Consider the following 23,149-nt stretch of genomic DNA (forward strand, 5'->3'; position numbering starts at 1 on the left):
TTATTGCACTGGGCTTAACTGCCCCATCTGGTAGCCTGAATACGCCGCATAGGGGTCGATCACCTGCTGCATCTGCGGGACGAAGCCCTGAGGCGAAGCGTTCCCGCCCCCGCCCTGAGGCGGTAAGCTCTGTCCGCCCTCAGCGCCCACGCGCGCCCAGCGGTACTCGTGGTGGGGCCGCAATTCTGACTGGATCGGGGAGGCCAGGATGGTGGTGGTTACTCGGTCTTGTTTGTCCTCGCCGAAGGATTTCAGGACGGTGCCACCTGGAATACATAAGATAATTATTTTGAATCATCTGAATACTAATTTACGATGTACGTCGAACTATACTCCGCTAAAATTAGATTTTAAGTGTAATTTTATAAATTGAAACTAATTATTTGAATTCCTAAAATAATTTTTTTGATTGTTTTTTCATAAGTGATTTTTTACGGCCGTGCTGGTATTTATAGTAAAATAACTTCAAAACGTAAACCTGTCTACATGAAAAAATTCCAGGAGCACAGAAATGTTATAAGGTAAATATTATTTTTGTTAATTTCCGCAGTGGGGCTTATGTCACATTATATTTATACACGGTGTCCGGAAACTCGTAGTACAAGCGGGAAACTGGAGAATCTACACCACATGGGGAACCCAAAAAAACATAAAGTTTTTTGATTTGAGCATTTTCAAAAAAAAAAAAAAAAAACCAAAAAAAAATATTTTCAAATAGTTTTAATTAGTTGGGTACTTTGATCTTCAGTAATAATTTATAAGAATTTGATTAAAAAAAAAAAAAATCAACTTCAAACTCGATTTACTCGATAACGAAAGCTCAAAAAAATATATATACTACAAAATCGACTCCAAATGTGATGTAGATTCACCAGTTTCCCGCTTGTACTACGAGTTTCCGGACACCCTGTATAAATACAAATGTAAATGTTCGTTTCTTTAAAACCTTAAATCTCCGCAAGTTTTTCACAGATTGCTTTGAAATTTGTAATTTAAAATTTGAATTTTATTTACCTATATTATAAAGATTTCACCTGTGACCGAAAAAAATCGTATGCTTTTTTTTTGTAAAACAGCGTCATCGTTTGGACGTAAAAGCAATATGCACTAATGTTTCTTTGTCTGAAAAATAAATACTGAGCCACAGCAATGCGTAGCGGGATACATTTAGTTTTAATATATAAAAAAATCAGCCTGCGTATGTTTGTGAATTCGCTGAAAGTTTCAATGTTAATCCTTCTAATAGTGTCAGGAGTGTTTAAAAAGTAGTTTGAATGGTATAAGAAGTTGAAGACGCCCTAAGAATACTAAACGCAATATCTCTGCACGGGAATGAGATGCGGAGTCTAATTTTTTATTATTTTTTATAGTGAATACCTCACAAGGGTCCCAACTGCTCCCGTCTGGAGCCAGTGAGACTATGGCATCCCCAATTGGGGGATGTTGTGAGGCTGAAGGTAAGTGGGGAAGGAAAAGAGGAAGGTGGGGAAGTACCTGGCTATTCAGATCTAGTCACTAAACACGGCTAAAGCCATTTGGAGCAACGTTTCAATTCTGAATGGTGGTCTTACACCAGGGCGATACTGGTAGTATCTTCCACTCTTGAACGTGCCGCAAATATACTATATATTATTTTAATTAATTAATTGTGAAATAACACAAATTAATCAAATAAAATTTATTTGCGCACGCCGGGTTCGAACCCGCGACCTTCGGAATGGCAGTCCAATGCGTTACCACTGGACTATGCCGGCAGTCAAATTTAAAAATTTAAGTCGATGTATTGTAGTTTTCCAATAAGAGGAGTCATTTTGAATAGCCCGCTATTTCGGTAGATTTTACTTTTAAAGCTGTCATTTTTAACATTTGACAAGTAAAAACTAAACCATTAGTAAAAATGGAACGATACACGCTTCAACAATGCATTAAAATTATTGAAATTCACTTGAGTGAATCTAATGCAAATCATCATGAGTGATGAGACCCATTTCCACCTCAGTGGCTTCATCAACAAGCAAAATTGTCGCATCTGGGGCACGGAAAACTCAAAAATTATTGTTAAAAAGCCTCTCTATCTTCAACGTGTGACTTTTTGGTGAGGTTTATTGTTCAGCTTAGTCATTGGACCTTACTTTTTCGAAAATGAGGCTGGATCAACAGTTACGGTGAATGGATTGTGTTATCGAGAGATAATTAATGATTTTTTATGGCCGAAATTGAATCGTATTGATCTGAAAAACATTTACTTTCAACAAAACGGCGCTACGTGCTACACAAGCAACGAAACCATTGATCTTTTACGATTAAATATCAAAATAACACCTCTTATTGGAAAACCCTGTACATAAAACAATACAAATAAAAAGTAAACTTCAAAAATCTAACCTGCCGACAAGCTCAAAATAGATTGAGCACAGAATATAATTGGTTTTTATTTTATGTCCTATATATTGCTCAGTGCTTGTAGTTGTTAAAATCACAAAAACAAGGAAAGAATTTATAATAAAAATGCATTATTCATTTATTTTTTAATTTTCCTGTTTTTTCACGGGTCTGCGCTAGAAAGCATATATATTTATTAGTGTGAAAAACGCGTAAAAGTCACAATTTCATAGAGCCAGTAAGAATACAAGGATGAAAAGAATGAGAAGGGGGAATATTACAGTTATTTAATTTTGTGTGTAACTTTTGACTATGTAAGCATTCACGGATCTTTCATCTGTTTACTGTCTAACATGCCTCAGCCCTTGTCGGTTTATGGTATTCCTAAACGGAGTTTATTTGGGCTGAAGAGAGGTTGGAGGGAGTGGAATGGAGATGAAGATAGGTACAGGAAGGTTGATAAATACCTGACGATTCAAATCTGGTATTTTAATACGAATAAAACAGCTTATAGGAAATTTTTGATTCTAAAAAATGTCTTTCTCAAATGCAGCACTAAAACTAAATACCATTCCAGTAAGTTCTGTAAACACAATCGAAATTATTTTAATTACAAAAGTCAACACGCACAGTTACAATTATATACAAACATTTTTTGACAAATATCGTTTGAAACATTGATAAATAACAAGGTAGATTTCACCTCGCGTTGATCAAGGCAAGATATCTACAGACGTAGATAAACCAACACTAAAAAGTTCATAGAGTGCATGTGATTATAAAAAAAGAAATATACTTAAATGCATTTGTAAGTGCGGTGCAGAAAACCAACATGTCATCATTTTGAGATTTTTTTGTTGTGTTATTTGAGCATCGTGCTTCTCAAAATTGTATTCTGAAGTGCAAACATAACTTTCTTTGTGTGAAAAAAGATAGATTTATTATTAAGCGGATAATTATTAATCACATTTGTTGAGATTCAATTTAGTGAGATTCATTATTTTTAATTGCCTGAAAATTTAATCAGGCAGAACTCTTGATTTTTATGTCACACTCATTAAGGCACAATAATTGGAATGTAATAATAAGTTGACATTTTCATCAAACGGCCATTCAGCGCCATTTGTTTTTTTTGACATTTGAAAAATACTTGTAAAACACCTATTTTAGATGTGTTTCAGCTTTCTATCGAATTGTAATAAGCTGACAAGTTAAGCAATATGTTATCTCCTTCTGTTGATCACAATTTTTTCCAATGCTGAGACGGACTTTAGACGGGTTGTTTCACAAAATACGAACAATTTATAATTCTGTGAAAGTCCCATTCAAGCTCTGTTACTACCCAAGTACTGTTAAATAACCCAGAATGAAATAATAATAGATCCCAAATATACCTTCAACACAACTTGAAATTTAACATTTTAAAATTCTATGAATTCTTCAAATTCTTTGAAACGACCCGTCCTAAGAATCGGTATTTAAATGGAACCTGTCAAAAAAATTAAATGGTTCTTAATGACCATTTGATGACTTTGGCGTATATTTTTGCGAAACCACTATGTCTTAACCTCCTAACTAACAAATCATTATATTTTCTTCACAAGGGTGGACAGATATGATGCTACACAACATTGTATTGGCACTTGTCACATATTTTTACATCATTCTCTTTCACACATCGCCTCGTACATATTTTTTGTTTCTTTGATTTTTAACGTGATCTAACTCATAAAATTGATTAATAATTAACAAATTATTTGCGACAGGTTCTTACTACGACGTTGCGGGTTCAATCCCATGCTAGCTTCTTTTTTTAGCTTCTAATGATAAAAGTAGAGAAAAATGGCTACCGCCCTCACCAGTATTATTTATGAGGTAAAGTGGAGGAGTTATTAAATATTATTTATATACTATAGTGCTTTATTATAATAAGTTAGTTAAAAATTAATATTTTTAAGATTTAAATTATTTTACGGGAAAACCAGTATATAAAGAGAGAGAGTGAGTGAGCAGACTCTATAGTATATAAACGTTAGACTTTGCTGTCTCACTCTAATACTGCTCGAACTGACAATTTAATTTTCCTACTTTATTATATGAATGAAAAATAAAAAAAGGTCACGTATAAAAAAGTTATATTGTTTTTAGTCTTTTTGTGGATCTCAAACTTCATACTTTAATCACACTTACTCGTCAAAATCACCAAAGCAAACATCCCATTTTCCCCCATCAATATTACTATCGTGCATCATTTTTCCATGCACACGTCTGAGGATCTTATATTTACTGAATTGTAGGATCCACGCCCAGTTGTCGCGTCAGGTTATTGTCAAAATCACAAACTGTACCACTAGCCGACTTTTTGATTCTCGTTTATGAGAGATTACAAAATTACGTAAGTATCAAAACAGGAAGCAAACTAGCCTGAAAAAAAATTACCAGGACAACAGCATCATATAACTCGATGACTCGGATTACTGATAAGATATTAGGTTACTGATCACCCAAGTCTGATATAAAGACGAGCACAAGAATGAGATAAGTATGATGATAACAAATGCTAACACGAAACATGAATGAATGAAACTATTTCACAGTTACTTACATACCTATCTACCTCCTACTACAGAACGGTTAAATTGTCAAATTACCTCTTGGCAGTCAAACGGGTTTGTGATGATTATCACCAACTATTTTTTCTTGGCATTCTATCGTGTACCTATACAGGGAGTTTGACAGATCGAAGTAAAGCATTTGAGTGGGTCATGTGTTATTTAGAACAAATCTAACAACGTGTATCTTCAATCGAAGTGTTTGTCAGAAATCAATTAATTAATAATTATTTAAAAATAAATGATAAATTACGTTAGTTTTATAGATAATTAAAATAATAAAAAAAAATACAGTCAAATCACTGTTTAAAACATGTTTAAATACCATCATCGTTTTTATCCAAGTTTTTCTAAATGCATCTCATTTTATCAGTTTTTTCATCATACATCTAGTATAAAATAATGTGTACCAGTGGCGGCTCGTGACTTTTGGGTGTACTAGAGTGCTAATATTTAAAAAAATGGCATTTTCACAACGTGTATCTTCAATCGAAGTGTTTGTCAGAAATCAATTAATTAATAATTATTTAAAAATAAATGATAAATTACGTTAGTTTTATAGATAATTAAAATAATAAAAAAAAATACAGTCAAATCACTGTTTAAAACATGTTTAAATACCATCATCGTTTTTATCCAAGTTTTTCTAAATGCATCTCATTTTATCAGTTTTTTCATCATACATCTAGTATAAAATAATGATTGTGTACATGAGTCAAAAAAGGTAAAAAAGATTAATATATCGAATAACCTCATCGCTAACTTCTAAAAAAACTTTATTTAAAAAAGAGGAAGATAATACCTAAATATAGAATTCAATATGTTATAAGTAATTCATGCCGTGGATATAGAGAAAGTACTTTTTATTTTGCATTAGAAAAATAATATAACGTATCTTCAAAACGCGGATTGCACAGGTTTCAAATTACCTTTCACCAAGAAAGCTTTAAATCGACTAGCCGAACACCTTGTAAGAAGAAAATGAGATCATCTACGGTGAAAACAATTTTGCCTTCTTCTGTTACTAAAGATAATGATTATCATGCAGTGTATTTTTATAATTTGTGCTGAAAAAGTGTGCTGATTGTGCGGCAAGTCAGTGAAACAAGGCACATCTCCAATGATGTTGAACTGACCTAGACGTAGTACCATTGTATGATTTGGTGAACTCTGTATACCTCTTCAATGTGACGGTCCATATCTCCTGGAAATTCGAGCAGCAAGAACAATAAGTCATCATTATTTAAAAGCAAGATTAATCTTTTTGATTCCTTATTTGTAAACAATGTTTAAATGTAAATTATTTACATGGATATGTTAATATTTCTTATTATATTTGCAAGCAACATGTGCCAATTTTTTGGAATGATCCAGAAACTTACAACTTTTAGTGGCTTTATGGCCTAAAGATATCTAAAGATAGACCTTGAGCTACACAACGTAAAATGTACATTTTGATTTACCTGGATAAGAAAGACAGATTAGTCAAGCGCTGATGTTCAAAGTCTTTACGTTCATAACCATCAAAGATAATTACTGCAAAGAACACCAGACTTCTGCGCAATCTGAATTCCTTGATTGTTCTTCTTCTTGATGGTCGAAGAGAGATAAATTCAGTGAAGAGTAGTTCTTTCGTTGCAGTGACGGTGAATATCTATACTTTTTATGGTGTTTCTAAAATATTACTTAAAAGACCACCCTACAAAGTTTGGTAGTCCTGGTTATACAGTGGAAGAGCGATGAATCAAGGGAAGATTAATTGATTGCAACGATGTTTAAAGTCAATATTAATAGTGTTTCTCCCACTAAATCATAACTAGACTTCAGGCCACTCCAACTTAACTCATCACAATGTTAACATCACGATCTTATGTATTTAATTTACAACATGATCAACAAATCCCTTAAACGCAATGTTGATGATATTCCTTATTTCGTGGTCCATTTCAAAGTTACATAAAATATCTTTAAATAGTCCTCGGACCACGTAAGAATGCTGCGAATATTTCTTTTGTTGCAACACTTGAAAATACTATACTTTAGTATATTATGGTCTAATTTAATAAAAACGGTAGATCACGATCTTACCTGACAGTAGAAGAGCGATAAGCCCAGCAAAAAGACCCTTGACTGCAATGATGGTGATTGTTGACAGGATTGCCGGCAGAATGATTGCAACTTTTAGCTTGAGGGCCAAAAGTAGCGGCAGGAGGAATTTCTTCAATTTGGAGGACTTTCCTATAAAGAAAAAAAATGATTAATTTCTGGACCATTTTCATTCACTAGAGATTCTTACCGCATAATCAGGTAAAGAAAATTTGACAATGGAGATGTCATTATACGGGAGGGTTGGTGAGAGGCATATTGATAATAAATATATTTGTTTGTCTTGTCAGAATTAAACATTTTTTGGTTCACAGCTGCATCAAATCTACAAAAAAAATTAGGTTTTTATAAAAAAAAACTAAAATCCAAACTAAGTACTAAGCAAAATATCGGCACATCTTTAATGCTTTTTTCCGCAAAACGCAAAATTTCTCAGATATTAAAAAAATATAAAAAATGTAAAATAAATAGATTATAGAAAATGTATCTGCAAAATATTGGTGAGAAAATATGCGTTTTACTAAATCACGTGTCTGTAACATGTACCTGCATTCTGTTTAATGATTTAGATAATATCCGACGGACTATATAAAATTAATTATGTTCTACGTTTACTAGAAAGAATTATCTTACATAATGAAGAAAATGGCTTCAAGATTTTATAAAATTAAAATGCAATGTTAATAAAAATTTAAATAATAATAATTATAATTTACTTGCCGATAAATAGATAAATTTTACATATTTTTTAACATGAACTCTATTGACAAAAAGTTCACTGCTCAGCTATGCATTCCGGATCTCTCCGGGAATGCAGCTGGTTTTCAGCAGTTCCCCAAATAATAATAATAATATATACATTTTTTTATTTTTTATAGTGAATACCTCACAAGAGTCCCAACTGCTCCCGTCTGGAGACAGTGAGACTATGGCATCCCCAATTGGGGGATGTTGTGAGGCTGAAGGTAAGTGGGGAAAGGAAAGAGGAAGGTGGGGAAGTACCTGACTATTCAGATCTAGTCACTAAACACGGCTAAAGCCATTTGGAGCAACGTTTCAATTCTGAATGGTGGTCTTACACCAGGGCGATACTGGTAGTATCTTCCACTCTGGAACGAGCCGCAAATATACTATATATTATTTTAATTAATTAATTGTGAAATAACACAAATTAATCAAATAAAATTTATTTGCGCACGCCGGGTTCGAATGCGCGACCTTCGGAATGGCAGTCCAATGCGTTACCACTGGACTATGCCGGCCGTCAAATACATATTTAGTTGTAATAATGAACAATAAAATAATATAATATTAACAATAAAAACTCAACAAACTATATTCTTAACATAAAGCAAACAAATTAGCCAGTCCAAACACAGAATATCCCTAGTTAGACAGGCACTATTAAAAACCTAATGTGTAAGCCTTATTTTTAGATGTAGGTAACTAATAAATTAATAAAAAACATTAGGCTTTAGGCTATTTGGAATGAGAAGAAAAAACAGGTAGTTCTGTATTATTATCAAGAGTTATATATTTATCAAGTGCTCTAAATTCTTTTACAGAACGTCAAATAATACATGCGTTCGTTCTTTTTGTAAGTGTGTCAACATCTCCACTTTATTTTTTCTTTTTACAGCCGCGTAGCGAGAAAAATAAAGCAAAAATAAGAGAAATAGAACGTAGATGGCGTTGGAAACGCTATGGTCGTTTTTTAAAACACCGCCGGCAGATGGCAGTAGTGGTATTCTTTTTATTGTTTTGTTTTAAAACAAAATGGGTTTTTCTTATCAACGTGAAGATGGGGAAATTGAAAGAGTATCAAAGAATAACATTATGCAATAACTTTAAATAATGGATCTAGAAATATGTATATTTTTTGTTTTGCTTATATTACAATTTTGGCTTAGTAATAATAAAAAAGAAGGGTGTATTTACTTGGTTTTACTTACTTTAAAGTGGGAGGGATGAATTCAAACGTTCGTTATCGCACATTGACCAAATATTCCTACCGACCCTTCACATTTTTTCCTTCCCAAAACTTCCTCTCCTTTCCTTTAAAAAACCCTTCACACATCATGCCCAAAGAGATAAAGATGGAAATTCCGCAAAAGAAATCATTTCTCTCAGGGCTTCCTGTATGGAGAGAATGTAAAAAAAATGAAAAAATAAAATATAAAAGTGTATGAATCAGATTTTCGAAAATGGAAACGAAACAGACAAACAAATTTACATACATGTGAAATGCCAAACGGTAGTGTGACGGTAGTATGACAGGAATTGGCTACACTCAGTAAATTTGTTCAAAATATCTTACTCCAATATTTGATAGATCCAATAATCTTACTATTCGAAACTTAAATATTATGAGTGATTCTAATAACCATTGTCTCAATTTAGATTCGAGAAGATTTAGGTTCGTGTCGTGCTCGAGCGTTCAGTTATTTCTCATACAAATGTATTTTTATCCGGAAATTATGCACACGTTTCTTTTAAAAGCATTTTTTTAAAGTTATAAATTATATATTTTTTTATTTAGTCGCATGAAAAAAAATAGGTGACGGGCTTATTATTTTTTATTGCATGATATGTTTTCCAGTTAAAAAATCCGTTTTTTTTGTAGATTAAAATTTTAGAGCGAGTGTCTGCTAAATTAATTTCATGCCAGGAAAAACCTAATGTAAGGTTAGGTTAGGATTTTCTGAAGAGTCTAATTCCAGAAAATTAAATTCTCCACGTAATTTTTGCGTAAATTATTTAAATTCATGTCGGTGTAATTTCGTCACATCACCATTAAAGTTCCTATTATTTTTTAATACTTATCTCAGACTCTCGATATTTTTTACTAATTTTTATTTATCGATTATTGTCCAATATCAATAATAATTTTAAGTTGTAATTTATCAAACTTATATATCTACGTTTTCGGATCGCGTATTCTTGAGAAACATTACGCTTAATAAACAATACGCTTTCATTAGGGATTTTTTGCAAGTGGTGAAAGTGAAATCAGTTTGCTTGTTGCCAATGTTATTTTCTCCAAAAAGTCTTAAAGTCGTGACATATCAATCTTAACAAATCTTCTTGGTTGTGACGGAGAGAGAGAGAATTGAGAACATTCTTAATAATTCATCCTGGTTGTGATGGAGAGAGAGAATAGAGAACATCAATGAGCCCTGGTGGCTGAGTTTTTAAATGCGAAAGGTTACCCAGCCGTCGTGAGTTCGATTCCTCGACTGGTTTGTCTGGCTTTAAGTCCTCCATCATGACATAAGCAACATTTCAGCGTAGTGAAAAATCTTAACACTGCAGAAACGAGCCGTCCGTTTGATAAATTCCCATATCTTAACAAACGGATCTTAATCTTTAGAGCACAGGTATTACAATGGAAGATGCTCCAAAAAACTAGCGTATCAATGTTTCTAATATTTGAAAGAGATGAAAGCTTGACTTATGCGACAATTATTATTATATTTAAAGCTGTTATTATATTTAAAGCTGTTTTAGCTATTTTAACTGCTGTTTTTTTTTTTTTTTTAATTTTGTGTCTCCCGAAAACGCATCAAATCTATGGACGTGACCCGTGACGTCACCGGTCTCAAAAATCCCATTTTAACATTAAAGAACAGCAGGTAAAATGTTATAATCTCGTCACTAATGGTATTGTATCGAACCAAAGTGCCAAAATGCATCCATGACCGCACCTGATAAAAAGTTTGACTAGTTTAAAAATCTGCATTAAAACATTTTTGGTTTATAGTTGAATGTGGACAAGAGATGCCAATGCATATGTTTTAAAATACCCACATGAGATGAAGAGATTTTAAAATTCCCCACAAGGTCCCCACAAGTCAAATAAAACAAAATTCTATAGCAATTAGCATTTATTTTATAATATTGTAATATATAGTTCAGGCTTTAAAATTAGATTATTTTTTATTTAAGGAAACGAAATGTAGTGCGCAATATGGTTGGATAATCGAAAAAAGTACAATTCTGAAATAATCTTCTTCTTCTAATTCTCCACAAATTGGCAACCTTGATGTAGATATTGTTAACTGTAGATATATTACTTCTGTAGACTTATAATGAATCAGTTGTTAAGTCGTATCAACCAAACGGTGTATTGTAATGGGATTGTATTTTATTCGTTTAATGACGATTTATAAATTCTTTTATTCTGGAGTTCCTGATTAAGATTGTTACAACCTACTATCCTAAATTATAAAAATGCCAAATTAAAATTCTCTAGGTTATAAAAAAAATTAAATACGATACAACAAAAGAGATTCAGAAACTGGAAAAAAACATTTTTTAGTACATAGTACGATGTTTACATCGATAAAAACGAAGAAAAAAATCGTTAAGTCTTCCTCTGCACCGCTCCACAGCTGGAAGCCTACTAATCGTGTAACGGTAAAGTGTTTTCTCTTATACACCTGTAATGTGGAACAAGGTGAACATCTCAATGGGTCGATCTTCAACTTTCAAATTTATTACTTAATACATGACACAGCGTAAAAAATGAACATTTTAATGCATGAAAGTATTTTTTCTGGTAATGTTGATTTGTACCTTTTTCAGTGTGGGTTATTTTTATCTGATTTTACTTGGTTGTAGTGGAATTAAGTCTCAAAGTCAAGGTGGGGGTTCCCCTTTTGGAATTCAAACTAACAACCGGAAAGGCGCACGTTCTAAATTTGAAACTATGTACTATCCGTTGACATTGACCGGAAACCGCTTGGTGCCTACAAGATCACGGGCGCTCTTGTGGGATTTCTACAAATCTTTGAAATCGTTTTGTTTTGTTTTATTTTTTATGTTGTTTAGAATATAACGGATAGGAAAAATATTTAAATACACGATGGTAAAGATTAATAAAAAACATTCATGAAGAAAGCACAGTTAAAAACGAAGTAAAAAACCGCCCATGAAAGAATTTGAATACGTTAATAATTATTCTAACATATTACGTAAACAAAATAGTTTAAAAAAAAATATTTTTTAAAACCTATTAATATGCAATAATATGTGATATTTAATTCGACGTGAAGGTTTTTCTTCAATTTTAGCATAATTTTTGCCAATAAATATAACGATAATGGCGCTAAAATAAGCACTGGAAAAAAAGAGGAATTTTCGGAATTCAAAATCCTTGTCAGTATGTAAAAATGAACGATTTTTGAAATTAAAGAAGACAATATTATTAGCTTGTCAAAATATATAGTGTTACTCATTTAATGCGCACGTATATAAATATGTTCTAATTTTAACACGGTTGATTTAATATTGACTGATTTTTCAACATCTACCCTATGTAAAATATATATTTCATACCTTTAGCCACTAAGGTGAAAGATATACATTAATAATTGTTGAATACTGGGAAAGAAAGAGACGGAAGTCAAATGAGAGAAATTATTAAACGAGTCTCTCAATATACACGTATACCGTGTGCGAAAGAGAAAAAAAGCTAGAATAGGATGGAAAGATATCAAGGTTATTAACTCCTTGAGTTCCGGATAAAAATTGATGTATATCGTTGTATTTCAATTATTTTGGCAGATACTTGGGACTTTCTGTAATATTATTGTATTATTATTTTTATATCTTTTAGTGATATTTTATTTTATTGTATTTTATTTTATTTTGTTTATTGCAGAAACAAACAGTACATAATTACATAGAGGACAATAGTTACAAAGTTATAAAAGTTAGTACAATAATTGGTACCAATGACATGTCGCTGACATATATACATATGAGGTATATTATACATTTTAAGGTTAAGTTACATTGTTAAGTTAAGTTAATTTGTGTGCTGGGGAAGGAGAGAGGTGTGTGTGAGTGTTTGTGTGTGTGTACGTGTGCATGTGTGTCTGTGTGTGGTTGTATGTGTTATGTGGGCAATATGATATCCCTGACATCTTCTCCCATCCACTCGAATGTAAAATTATTTTCATATTTGTAATAAGCATTTACTTTGTGGCTCGTCATAATTTACAATAAAAAATTTATAAATTTGTTTTAGACCACATTAATTTTAATTACACTCTACCGGTTTCGGAAGCACCCTTCCTTCATCAGGAGAATATTAAAACTAAAATATTAAAACAGTTTCAATATTCTCCTGACGAAGGAAGGGTGCTTCCGAAACCGGAAGAGTGATATTAAAATTAAAGTGTTTTAAAACAAATTTATATATTTTTATTGTAAAATTATTTTTATTTGACACACTTTTCTCTATTCATCCACTGAAAGCATCCAAACAATGTAACGTATTATTATCTACGTAACAAATGTAGTGTTTATAACTATGTTTTTTTATTATTATTTACGCCTAAATCAGCAATTAATTTGAGTGGTTCATTCGTATTTCAGAGGATGGTATCAGTAGTTCAATATGGGCTGAATCTACTATCTTGTCTTATATTTTAACTCGACAAAAAACACAAGGCAGCCCCTTAAAAAAAAAACAAAATCACTGTTTTCTGTAGGTCTCAAGAGGTCAACAAGAAAGATGAAAAGTAGGTCAAAAAATTTTCACTTTGAGGTCACACGGTCACCAGGCAAGTGTGTGGCCGCCATCTTGTTTAAAAATATTTAAGATTGTAAGTTGTTATAAATAATGATTGTTTATGAAGGGCGCGGCTCAATGTCCTGGAATTCAGAAACAGTTTTGTCAATTAATTTGTAGAAAGGATTGGTGGAAAGTGGAAATTTTAATACAATTACAAATTCCTATGTAGAAAACAAGATGCCTTTTTGATGCAGTTGTTTATTGTTTGTTTTATTTTTTTTAAATCAAAATTCAGTTTAATGCGATGGTATAAATTATAGTTACTCTTTCAATAATTGGAAAATAATTGATTTTAGTAAAAGGCTATATTTATCTGTTAGGTAAAAAGCAAATTAATATTGCGGCTTGACGTCGAATAGGTAAAAACTTCTGTTTGAGGCAAAATCATGCACATTTTTTATTTAAACTGCCATCAAGTAATACAGTCAAGTGCCTTAAAATTTTGGTGTTTTTGAAGATATGTATTTATGTTTATAATGTTTATACATTTACTTAAGGAACTCATAATATAAAGAAAAGGCTAAGAATAAGATACTTGAAAATTAATGAATTATTTTTTTTACAGTCTATAAGCATTAGTTTGCCAAAAATAATTTGAAATGCGAGGCCAGTGGGAACAACCTTACATACTGAATCAATTTTTTTTTAAATTTTCTTGTACGAGATATTTCACAAAATAAAGATGTAATTTAGCCAAGCATTTTAATGAAAAATTCTAAAATAAGTTTTCAGCAAGTAGCTGAATTTTTTCGATTGAACGAAATCGTTTTTTTAAAAAGTACTTACTTTACTAAGTTATGTAAATATTAAATAATTTCTGGCTGTTTTACGCTATGGAGAAATTACAGTTTAGAAAAAAAATCTTTCAAAATAAACCTTGAAAAATAATGTAATATTTTCTTTACTAAAGGAACAGATCAGACGATGTTAGATTAGATGTGTTGAGGAACGATCAGTTATGATGTTACATACCTTTTTATAATTTGTGATTACTGAATTTTCTGTACAAATGTTTATGCGTCAAGTAGAATAACATCTAAAGCCAGTTTTTATGGCACGAGAAAGTGTTCTCCGGTCACCAGAGTATTGGTATGCGATAAAGCCAGTTGTCCGTAACGGACTTTGTTTACAGCGTTCAAATCATTATATTTTAAATAAAATAAATCACTTGGTAACTAACTTAAAATCACTACTAATTGATCAAAATTATCGACATGTTTCGAAACTAATGGCTTCTTTGTCGGGATAAGTAAAGAATAAAATTTAATAAAAATAGACAAATAAGTTACAATGAACGGTGATTATTTAGTTATTGTCATAAAAAAAATAATTATATAAAATAATTTTTAAAAAATTTGATAATTTATTAAAAACTTTTATAAACTAACACACCCAAATCAAGGATTTAAAATGTACCTACTAACGTGTGCAGCAAAAAATAATACAACATAAATTATTATATATAAAACTATATTAATTTAAGAACCCTAATATTTAAATTTTTAGTGATCTATTTTTTTTTCAATTACTGAAGTATTAATTTATTTGTTCATCGATTAAGATTATTATAACAGTGTATTTATGGCTGTGTTACTATGATATTTTCCGCAACAATGAATGCACAATTAGCAAGAGATTAATATGTATTTTTATGTTCATCTTGATCCTTCGAGTATTTTGTTTAGAATTTTATCGCTTTAGTTCAGATTTTACTCGACCAAGGCTTTACGCTTAATGTTATTCTTTTTTTCTCGAAGAAGAGGTCAATAACTGTTAACAATGTGTATTGATCAGACATTAGCATGCTAGATGGTTTAAGACAGAATGGTTTACTATACTATACAAAACCTTTAGCATTGTTTGTCCATAAGAACGAAAAACACCATATTTGTATACTGCGTTTGTGAGTAGTTGGAGCTTAATCGGCTCATTGCCAATCAATGGGCGGACCAATCAAATGTAATTTTAACAGTAACAAAAGCTCTTGGCAACGAATATGTTAGCGTAAATCTTTTAAAAAAATGAAATATACTCTATTACAGCAAAGCTATTTTACATTATTTATTTTTATTCCTTACAACAGCAACCGCAAAAAAATAAAAATTTAAGTAGTCAAAATCACAACACAGATAAACAAATCTCCGAAGCAAATACCATTAATAAATGTATTTAATATTACTTACTGACGTAAGTAAGAAAACTTTGATAAATAACGTGAAATTCAAAAAAATAACTTACAACTTTGCTATATCTAACTGGAAGCATTTTGGTAGGTTAACCAAAAAATGACCGCTCATAAAAATGTCGTATTATGTCATTATACACATGTTACATTCAAAGAGCAGTTTTTCATCATCACATTTTTCATTAAATCAGAATGTTTGTGATCCATTCCCACTGTAACACCAAAACGGGGTCAATTAGTTTTTCTGAAGATCAAATTTTTACTGTCAATATTACTAAACCACTATTACAATACTGATTATTTTTATCGTAAATGTGCATACATTTATCCTCTAAATGATATTTGTCTTAACTCTAATATTGACATTTTTCGGATTCACTGCCCAAATTCAAACGTGGCATCATGTCAATAATTTAAACTATTCGATGCGCATACATACATACACACACATACACAAACACTCACACATACATTACACACGTCACACGCACACCTATAAACTACACAAGTCACCTGTTAGTTAAGTAATAAATACACCACTTAGCAGACATTACAAGGAAACATATCATAGGTACACAACATTGAGTATCTTGTTCCTGTATATTGTTTCAACTCTGTAAATCATGTACTATTTGTTTCTATAATATAAAATAAAAATTAAATGAAGCCTATCGCGGCTCAATATATCAAATGTGGTAGTTCTAGCTACACGACGGAGCTGGCTCTAGTGCAGATATATATAAGAGGGTACGGACTTATCCAACCGATGTCCGTAGTGCATAGGGTCTCTCCTACATCAGTTACCATTGTAGAGGAACCGTAAGGTTTCGAGATTAAAAGAAATTTTTAAAACATAACAGGAAAGACATTAGGCCTCCAGGTCGTCCTACACACTCGTTTTTGGTTATAAAAGTTCCTAATCTAAATAAAGATATGGTGTGAGATATTGAGAAGAAGCTGTACTTGTTATTCAGAACCATTCACAATAAAACATAATACTAGCAAAAAATGTATTTTTTAGTGAATAAATATTAATTAAAATATATCTCAACTGCTGTAAATGTAAAAAGCGTCAGCAGTATCACGCGGACTTGGAAGAGGATACGAGAAGGCCATGCCTGCTTTCTATGACCTACTAAACATTCCTACAACTTTCTTCCACGGTACATTACATGTCTGCCCACCACTCGTAGCTATAGGCCTCTCTAGTAGGTACCTACCCAGACCACATAGGTACGAGTAGCTATAGACCACGCAGGTACCTGCCCCAACGACGTAGGTAACTATATACAATGCTGGTAGTTACATAGCTATTATTCAGGTAGGTACCTACCCAGTCTGTGCAGGTACCTACCCGAATCAGGTAGGTAGCTATTTACCAGAGGTACCTGCCCAAACCACTTGGGTAGCTATAATTATACCATACAAGTAGGTATCTACCAAAACTATGTAGGTAGCTATATTAACGATGTAGGTAGAGATTTGCACCACGTAGGTAGCTATATTTTCCATACCGATTCCTACCCGCATCACGCAGGATTGAAACGACAATAACCTAAAATCACTCAAACCCAAATCACCCAAAAAGCCATAGTGAAAATTATCCTTAAAGTCCCCGTAACAACTAGCACTGACGAAATATTCAACAAAATTAACATCATATCACTTACATCTATATTCTTAAACAATATTCCTTTGCATTTTTAAATTTAAAAAAAACACAAGTAAAACAACTAACACATATATTAGAAACATTAAATTTCAGGGTCAAAAACACATCCAACAAGTACAATTACAAAAATTGGGTACAATTAAATACAACAAAATTACACTCTCATTCAATATTCACAACAATATTTAAACATTTAAATTTCAAATAAAAAGGTGGATACAAAAAAACAGGGAGATAAAAATTGAAAATATACTGACACCAAATACAGACAAAATGAAACCACTAAACTGAACAAAAAATAATCAAAATACCATTTAGTATATTTAAAATTACTTTATATATTATTATCCATACTATACAATTTAAATAATATGTCATTAAAATTCCCAGTGAGAATATGATTATCTATTTGTTACACAAATATTTTATTTTGGATTGGAAAAGTTATTTTCTGATTAAGAATACAATGTTTTGTTATTATCATTCTTACCTCCACCTCCACATAATGATAATACGAAAAAAAACTAATACCAAATAAATAATATAATCATTCTAAATTATTGAAAATAGTGAAATTCTTACCACACGGTAATCGAATTTTAGTATTTATTTATATTTTTTTACTGGTGCTTATTTAACTTTTGAGTAAGGATATTCATAAATGATAAAAGGTATTCCTTACTTTTTGACTAATTTCGTAAGTAGGTACCTACAGCCGTGGATATTTTTTTACTAATGTTTTAGAAAATTTTTCTACCTGAGCGTCAAATTTCCGTGAGATTGATAAAATTCATCACATTAACTTGTAATTATTTATTTAATAGGTATATTTTCTGACTCACGTGACTTCAGAAATCTTAGATTTTTCCTATCTGTAGCAACTGTTCTGCTTTTTTCATCCAATATTAAGTTGTCGACATAATCAAAAACAGCTTAAGCGACGCAATGAAAGTTCCTGAGAATTGTGTGTAAGATGAAAGGATTTAGCTAAGGATAGCAATGAATAAAGATATTTAATTGTATTAATCGATGTCGTTATTGTAGTGTTTGATTTACTTGATTGTACAAACTGTTGGCGTTTATTTTAATGCTGCTTCATAACAGGAGATGAAGATCAAATTCTTAGAATTGAAGCGAAAATGTATCATCAATATGATATTGTGTAAATGAATTTATTGAATTGGCTTTGGTCTAGTTTTGTATGACCATCGTTTTTTTTTTTTAATTCAACGACTTACGAAAATTTCTTCGTTAAAAACTTAGACTACAATTTATGTATTTTGTTAAGTTAATTCAACTGACCATAATGATATAATATCTTCACAGTCGTGTAAATATGATACTAGTTTTAACTAAAAAACTAATGCCGTTTCCCCGCAGGGGTAGGCAAAGAGGACGGACGGCCAAACAATTCGGTCTTGGCACACACTACTTGCCTCATTCACATTCATACATCGTCTCATACATACTCCTATATTATTCTGACTTTTGAAATGGCCCGACTTAAACATTTATAACATTATAACACTATCGACACTATGACAATATGAGTATTACCTATCATAGAATCCTTAATTATTACCAAACAATATACCTTGTCGATTATCCATTGCTTTGTAGATTACATTATAATTTACTAAACGACTTATAATGCGTTTATACATAATCATTCAGCGTTAACACGCTCTTGTGTCCTGTTGATTAAAACTCTAAGCAGAATTCTTGCCTGAACAGACTTTGCATTAATCACAATAGCGTATTTTCCAAGGTTGATATTTTCAGTTGCGAACTTACCAAATACAAGAGTTCCATAAAAGAATATTTCTCTGATAGTTTGTGAATAATTTTTATGTCTCTATTGTTTATTTCTCTATTATGAATTGATTTATATCCACATCCTCTCTCCATGGCTATAAATGTATTGTTTTGTAAATTTTTCGTTTCATATAATTTTTTTTATTTCATATGCCTTTCTCACAAATTAAATTTACGTCAGAAGGAGAAAATCCATAATTGGTTTTTATTTTACTAAATAATACTTATGTACAAACTGATTAAATGTAAACTGTCGATTTCCCGAAAATGAATAAATAAATAAATCTGCCTCATTTTCCTTTATTACAGTCGAGTTCAATTATAACCTGAAAAAATATTTTTGTGAAAATTACTTTTATTTATTAGGTACCTACGTTAATTTAGATTTGTCTTAATAATTAAATTAGCTTTTTCCAATCGATCTCTCTCTTTGGCGCTTCTACCATTTTAATCATGTGATCAACTTTTCTAAAAAGAAAATTAATAAAAAAATGAGTTCTCTAGTTTGACAGCTTTCTTATTTGCGCCACATTTAAACAGAGCGTGGAACGGCCAACTATATAAGATGAAAACTTTCCAGATGCTGCCTTATTAGCTCAAGAGATCGGGCAGAATGCACGTCATATCGCGTTTAAATTATTTTCAAAATCACGATATAGTATTTGATTTTATTATATAAACACGCATCTTTTTTCATTCAATGATTCTTGAACACAAGCAACTTACTGATGTTCATTTTTTAGAATTATTATTTTCACCTCCGAAAAACACAATATGTTTAAATATTATTTACAAAAAAATCAAATTCTTTATGCCCAGAAATATTGTTCTTCCTTAGTTTAACTGTCCCTTGCTATTTTTTTTTATTTAGGAAAACAAACAGTCGTGTATATATTTGGACAAATGTGTTGATTACTTACTTTATTGCATTAACAAGTAAAGTTTCTGCTAATGATAATTAATCATTTTAATAATTTAACCAGAAAAATGATTCATATTTATGATTGACCACTTGACCAAGGTTTGATTGATTTACTGTCAAAACCTAATTTATCTATTTTTACACTACATAATGTTGAAATAAAGCCTATAAAAATCACCTTGTAATTAACATAACGTAAAACAAATTTAGTGACCATTAAAAAAAAATGATTGAAAAACATATCATTATTGTTTGTAAAATAATAATTCATGAATTTTGTTGGGAATCGGGAAAAAATTGCTGACAACAAATTAAAAATAATATCTTCCATAAAATAATAATACTGCATAAGCAAAAACACAGTTATTTTGTGAACAAATACGATGTATTTTATTAAATAATCCCCTATCTTAACAAACGGGTTGAATCTTTAAAGTATAAGTGTATACATTTATATGTGGATCTTTGTTCTACCAGTATTTCAATGGAATATGCTCCAAAGATCTAACGTCATTGATCTGTTCGGCACCGGTGAATAGTTGGGAAACATTCAAAATGTGCGCCCAACATCTGCACTCGGTTGACATTTATCCCATGAGAAAGAGTAATTTCTACGACTTTTTCTTGAATTCAATCAGCTATGGAAGTATTCAAAATCCACGTTCACTTCTTCCCCTCCTCGAAAAGACCCTCTTAAAAGCATCCCAACATATGCCATAGTCCCAGAGGGAATTCATTTTCCTCTGTGAGGATTTAATGTAAAAACTATATCATTTATTACGTGAACGAAATTTTAAACAAATTTCTTCTGATGATATCGAGATTTTCATATTATCGCTATAAGTTCAACAGTATTTCGGTAGGTGGAGTATGGTTGACAGATATATCTGTGGCGTTCAAACCTCTCTGCTTACCACACGAGGTAAGAGCTTACTTTACTAAGAGGCTTAGTGCTAGCGATAAAATAAATGTGTGCTGCTTACTCGTGCGTTCAATAATAATAGTATTTTGCGTGTATGGTGAGATTTCAACAGATGTCGCTCATCGCATGATTTATAGAGAAAAATATACGAAATTCTATAGGAATAGAGAATTAAATAATAATCGTTTAAGTAAATCTTTTACAAAAAAATTACTTGTAATTTATAACTAACAAATGCGTTTAGGCATTGTGGTTTCACATCATATTTGAAATCATCACATACCACTAAAATGTGAGGTTTATGAAAGATGTGGAACGAAAAATAAATATACCTATTTGTACTATTATGCCTTCAAGTTGGACTTGAAACAAGTTGACTCAAAACGAAATAGTATCACAGAGGTATGATTTGAGATTTTCACAGCCAAAAGTATTGTAGAGATTTATTTTTAGGGTATTATGCCATGTTGAGCTATATTCTTCTTTAGCCAACGTTTCGGACAGCATTACAGTGTTAATCCTCAAGACATGTGTGTGATGTGACACATCTGCCCTGGTGGTTGGCTAAAGAAGGAAGTAGTTCAACATGGCATAGTACCCCAAAAATAAATCACTTTAATATCACAAATTTGTTTTTAGTTATCGTATTATGGGGCGACTACCACTCACATAAATTACGTTTTTCAGCTAACATAAATAGAAAACAAGTAAAAAATTAGTTGGTTTAATTATGACGTAAAATTTTCCGAGATAAATGATATTCTAAAAAAGTTATTTTGTTTCAAAGTTGAAAATTTATCTGTCACCCCATTTTACATGAGCAATCATTGTTTTGTCTAGATAGATATAATTTAAAAAATTCCTCTCGAATTTCACTAGTAAAAAAATTACAAAACCTAAATTGTGTACAACCTCAAAGTTTACGGTACCCAAAAAATACGAAAGTTCTTACCCTTTCCTTCATCAAAGCTCCTCGACTCAACTTCATCAATTTTTAGTTCATGTGTCATCACAAAATCTTGCACTCTCTCTATCAATGTTTTATCTTCGTTATTTTGAGCATTGCTTTGCTCCTCTAATTCTTGAACCTTCGTTATCGTAACCCCATCCATGATAGAGATTTCATTCTGATTCTCAATATTAACTAAGATATCGTTCAATTTATTATCGATGCATTTTTCATCTTTAGCACAATTGGAGTCTATGTTGATATCATCAGCGAACACACAAAGAACTGCGGCACTCACGAAGAACAGAAACAAAACTTTTTGAAACATGATTAAAAATTATTGATTTTTCAATAACTATTTCTATTGATTGATGTATTTGGTGTCCCGTATGGTCTATCGGCTATCAAATGCTGTTGACAAATAATTGTATTGTTCTTGAACCTTTTATTTAACCTGGTTTAATGAGCACAGCAATGAGCTATCTGATATCTCTGTAGGTACTGTAAATTCATTATTCATGACAAGTCAAATATAAAATGCAGAATGTCCAGACATTGATATTCAAAGCGCGATTAGAGCAAAGAATTTTGATACACGTGTCGACAATGCTTGATTAATGTAAGTAAAAGTACCTGAACCTACAGGTGTTGACTGGTAAAATATAAATACAAACTTATACTAGTAGATTGAAATAAGCAGACATAGGATTTTACTGCTACTTTCTACAGGAGTTTATTTATGAATAAAATATCTTTAATCATTGAAAACAATACAAGTGATTCTAAAACGTATATTTGAAACTGAACCGAAACTGAATCTGAAAGAAATTGCTTCCCGAACTAAATGCAATCTAGATAGTGTCTTTGATAAATACATACGTTTTTATTTAATGTGCGACATCTATTGACTTTTTTGCAAGTCTAGTATGGATATTTTTTATTTTTTGATCAATTTTGTGAGTAAACCTTAAAATAGTAATATTTAATCACAGGTGATTATGAAT

The 23,149-nt window shown here is 31.4% G+C and overlaps 1 protein-coding gene across 1 annotated transcript; it reads right to left on the reverse strand.

The window, feature by feature from the left end:
* On the reverse strand, positions 1–22,308 carry LOC149411586 (uncharacterized). Its single transcript, XM_089646691.1, has 3 exons — positions 22,149–22,308; positions 7,083–7,232; positions 1–266 (listed from the first exon to the last, which is right to left on the reverse strand). The coding sequence occupies exons 1-3, from the start codon at positions 22,306–22,308 to the stop codon at positions 1–3; spliced, it is 576 nt and encodes a 191-aa protein (XP_089502817.1).
* Between the last annotated feature and the right edge of the window lie 841 nt (positions 22,309–23,149).

The sequence above is a fragment of the Hesperophylax consimilis genome, chromosome 25 (genome assembly GCF_061612785.1).
Source record: "Hesperophylax consimilis isolate HC1 chromosome 25, BYU_Hcon_1.0, whole genome shotgun sequence".
NCBI classification, from domain to species: Eukaryota; Metazoa; Arthropoda; class Insecta; order Trichoptera; family Limnephilidae; genus Hesperophylax; species Hesperophylax consimilis.

Coding starts and splice junctions, on each gene's coding strand:
- LOC149411586 (XM_089646691.1), bottom strand. CDS start 22,308: ATGGATGGGGTTACGATAACGAAGGTTCAAGAATTAGAGGAGCAAAGC. Junction 7,233..22,148: donor GAGCTTTGATGAAGGAAAGG/GTAAGAACTTTC, acceptor TTTTCTTTATAG/GAAAGTCCTCCAAATTGAAG. Junction 267..7,082: donor TATCGCTCTTCTACTGTCAG/GTAAGATCGTGA, acceptor TATGTATTCCAG/GTGGCACCGTCCTGAAATCC.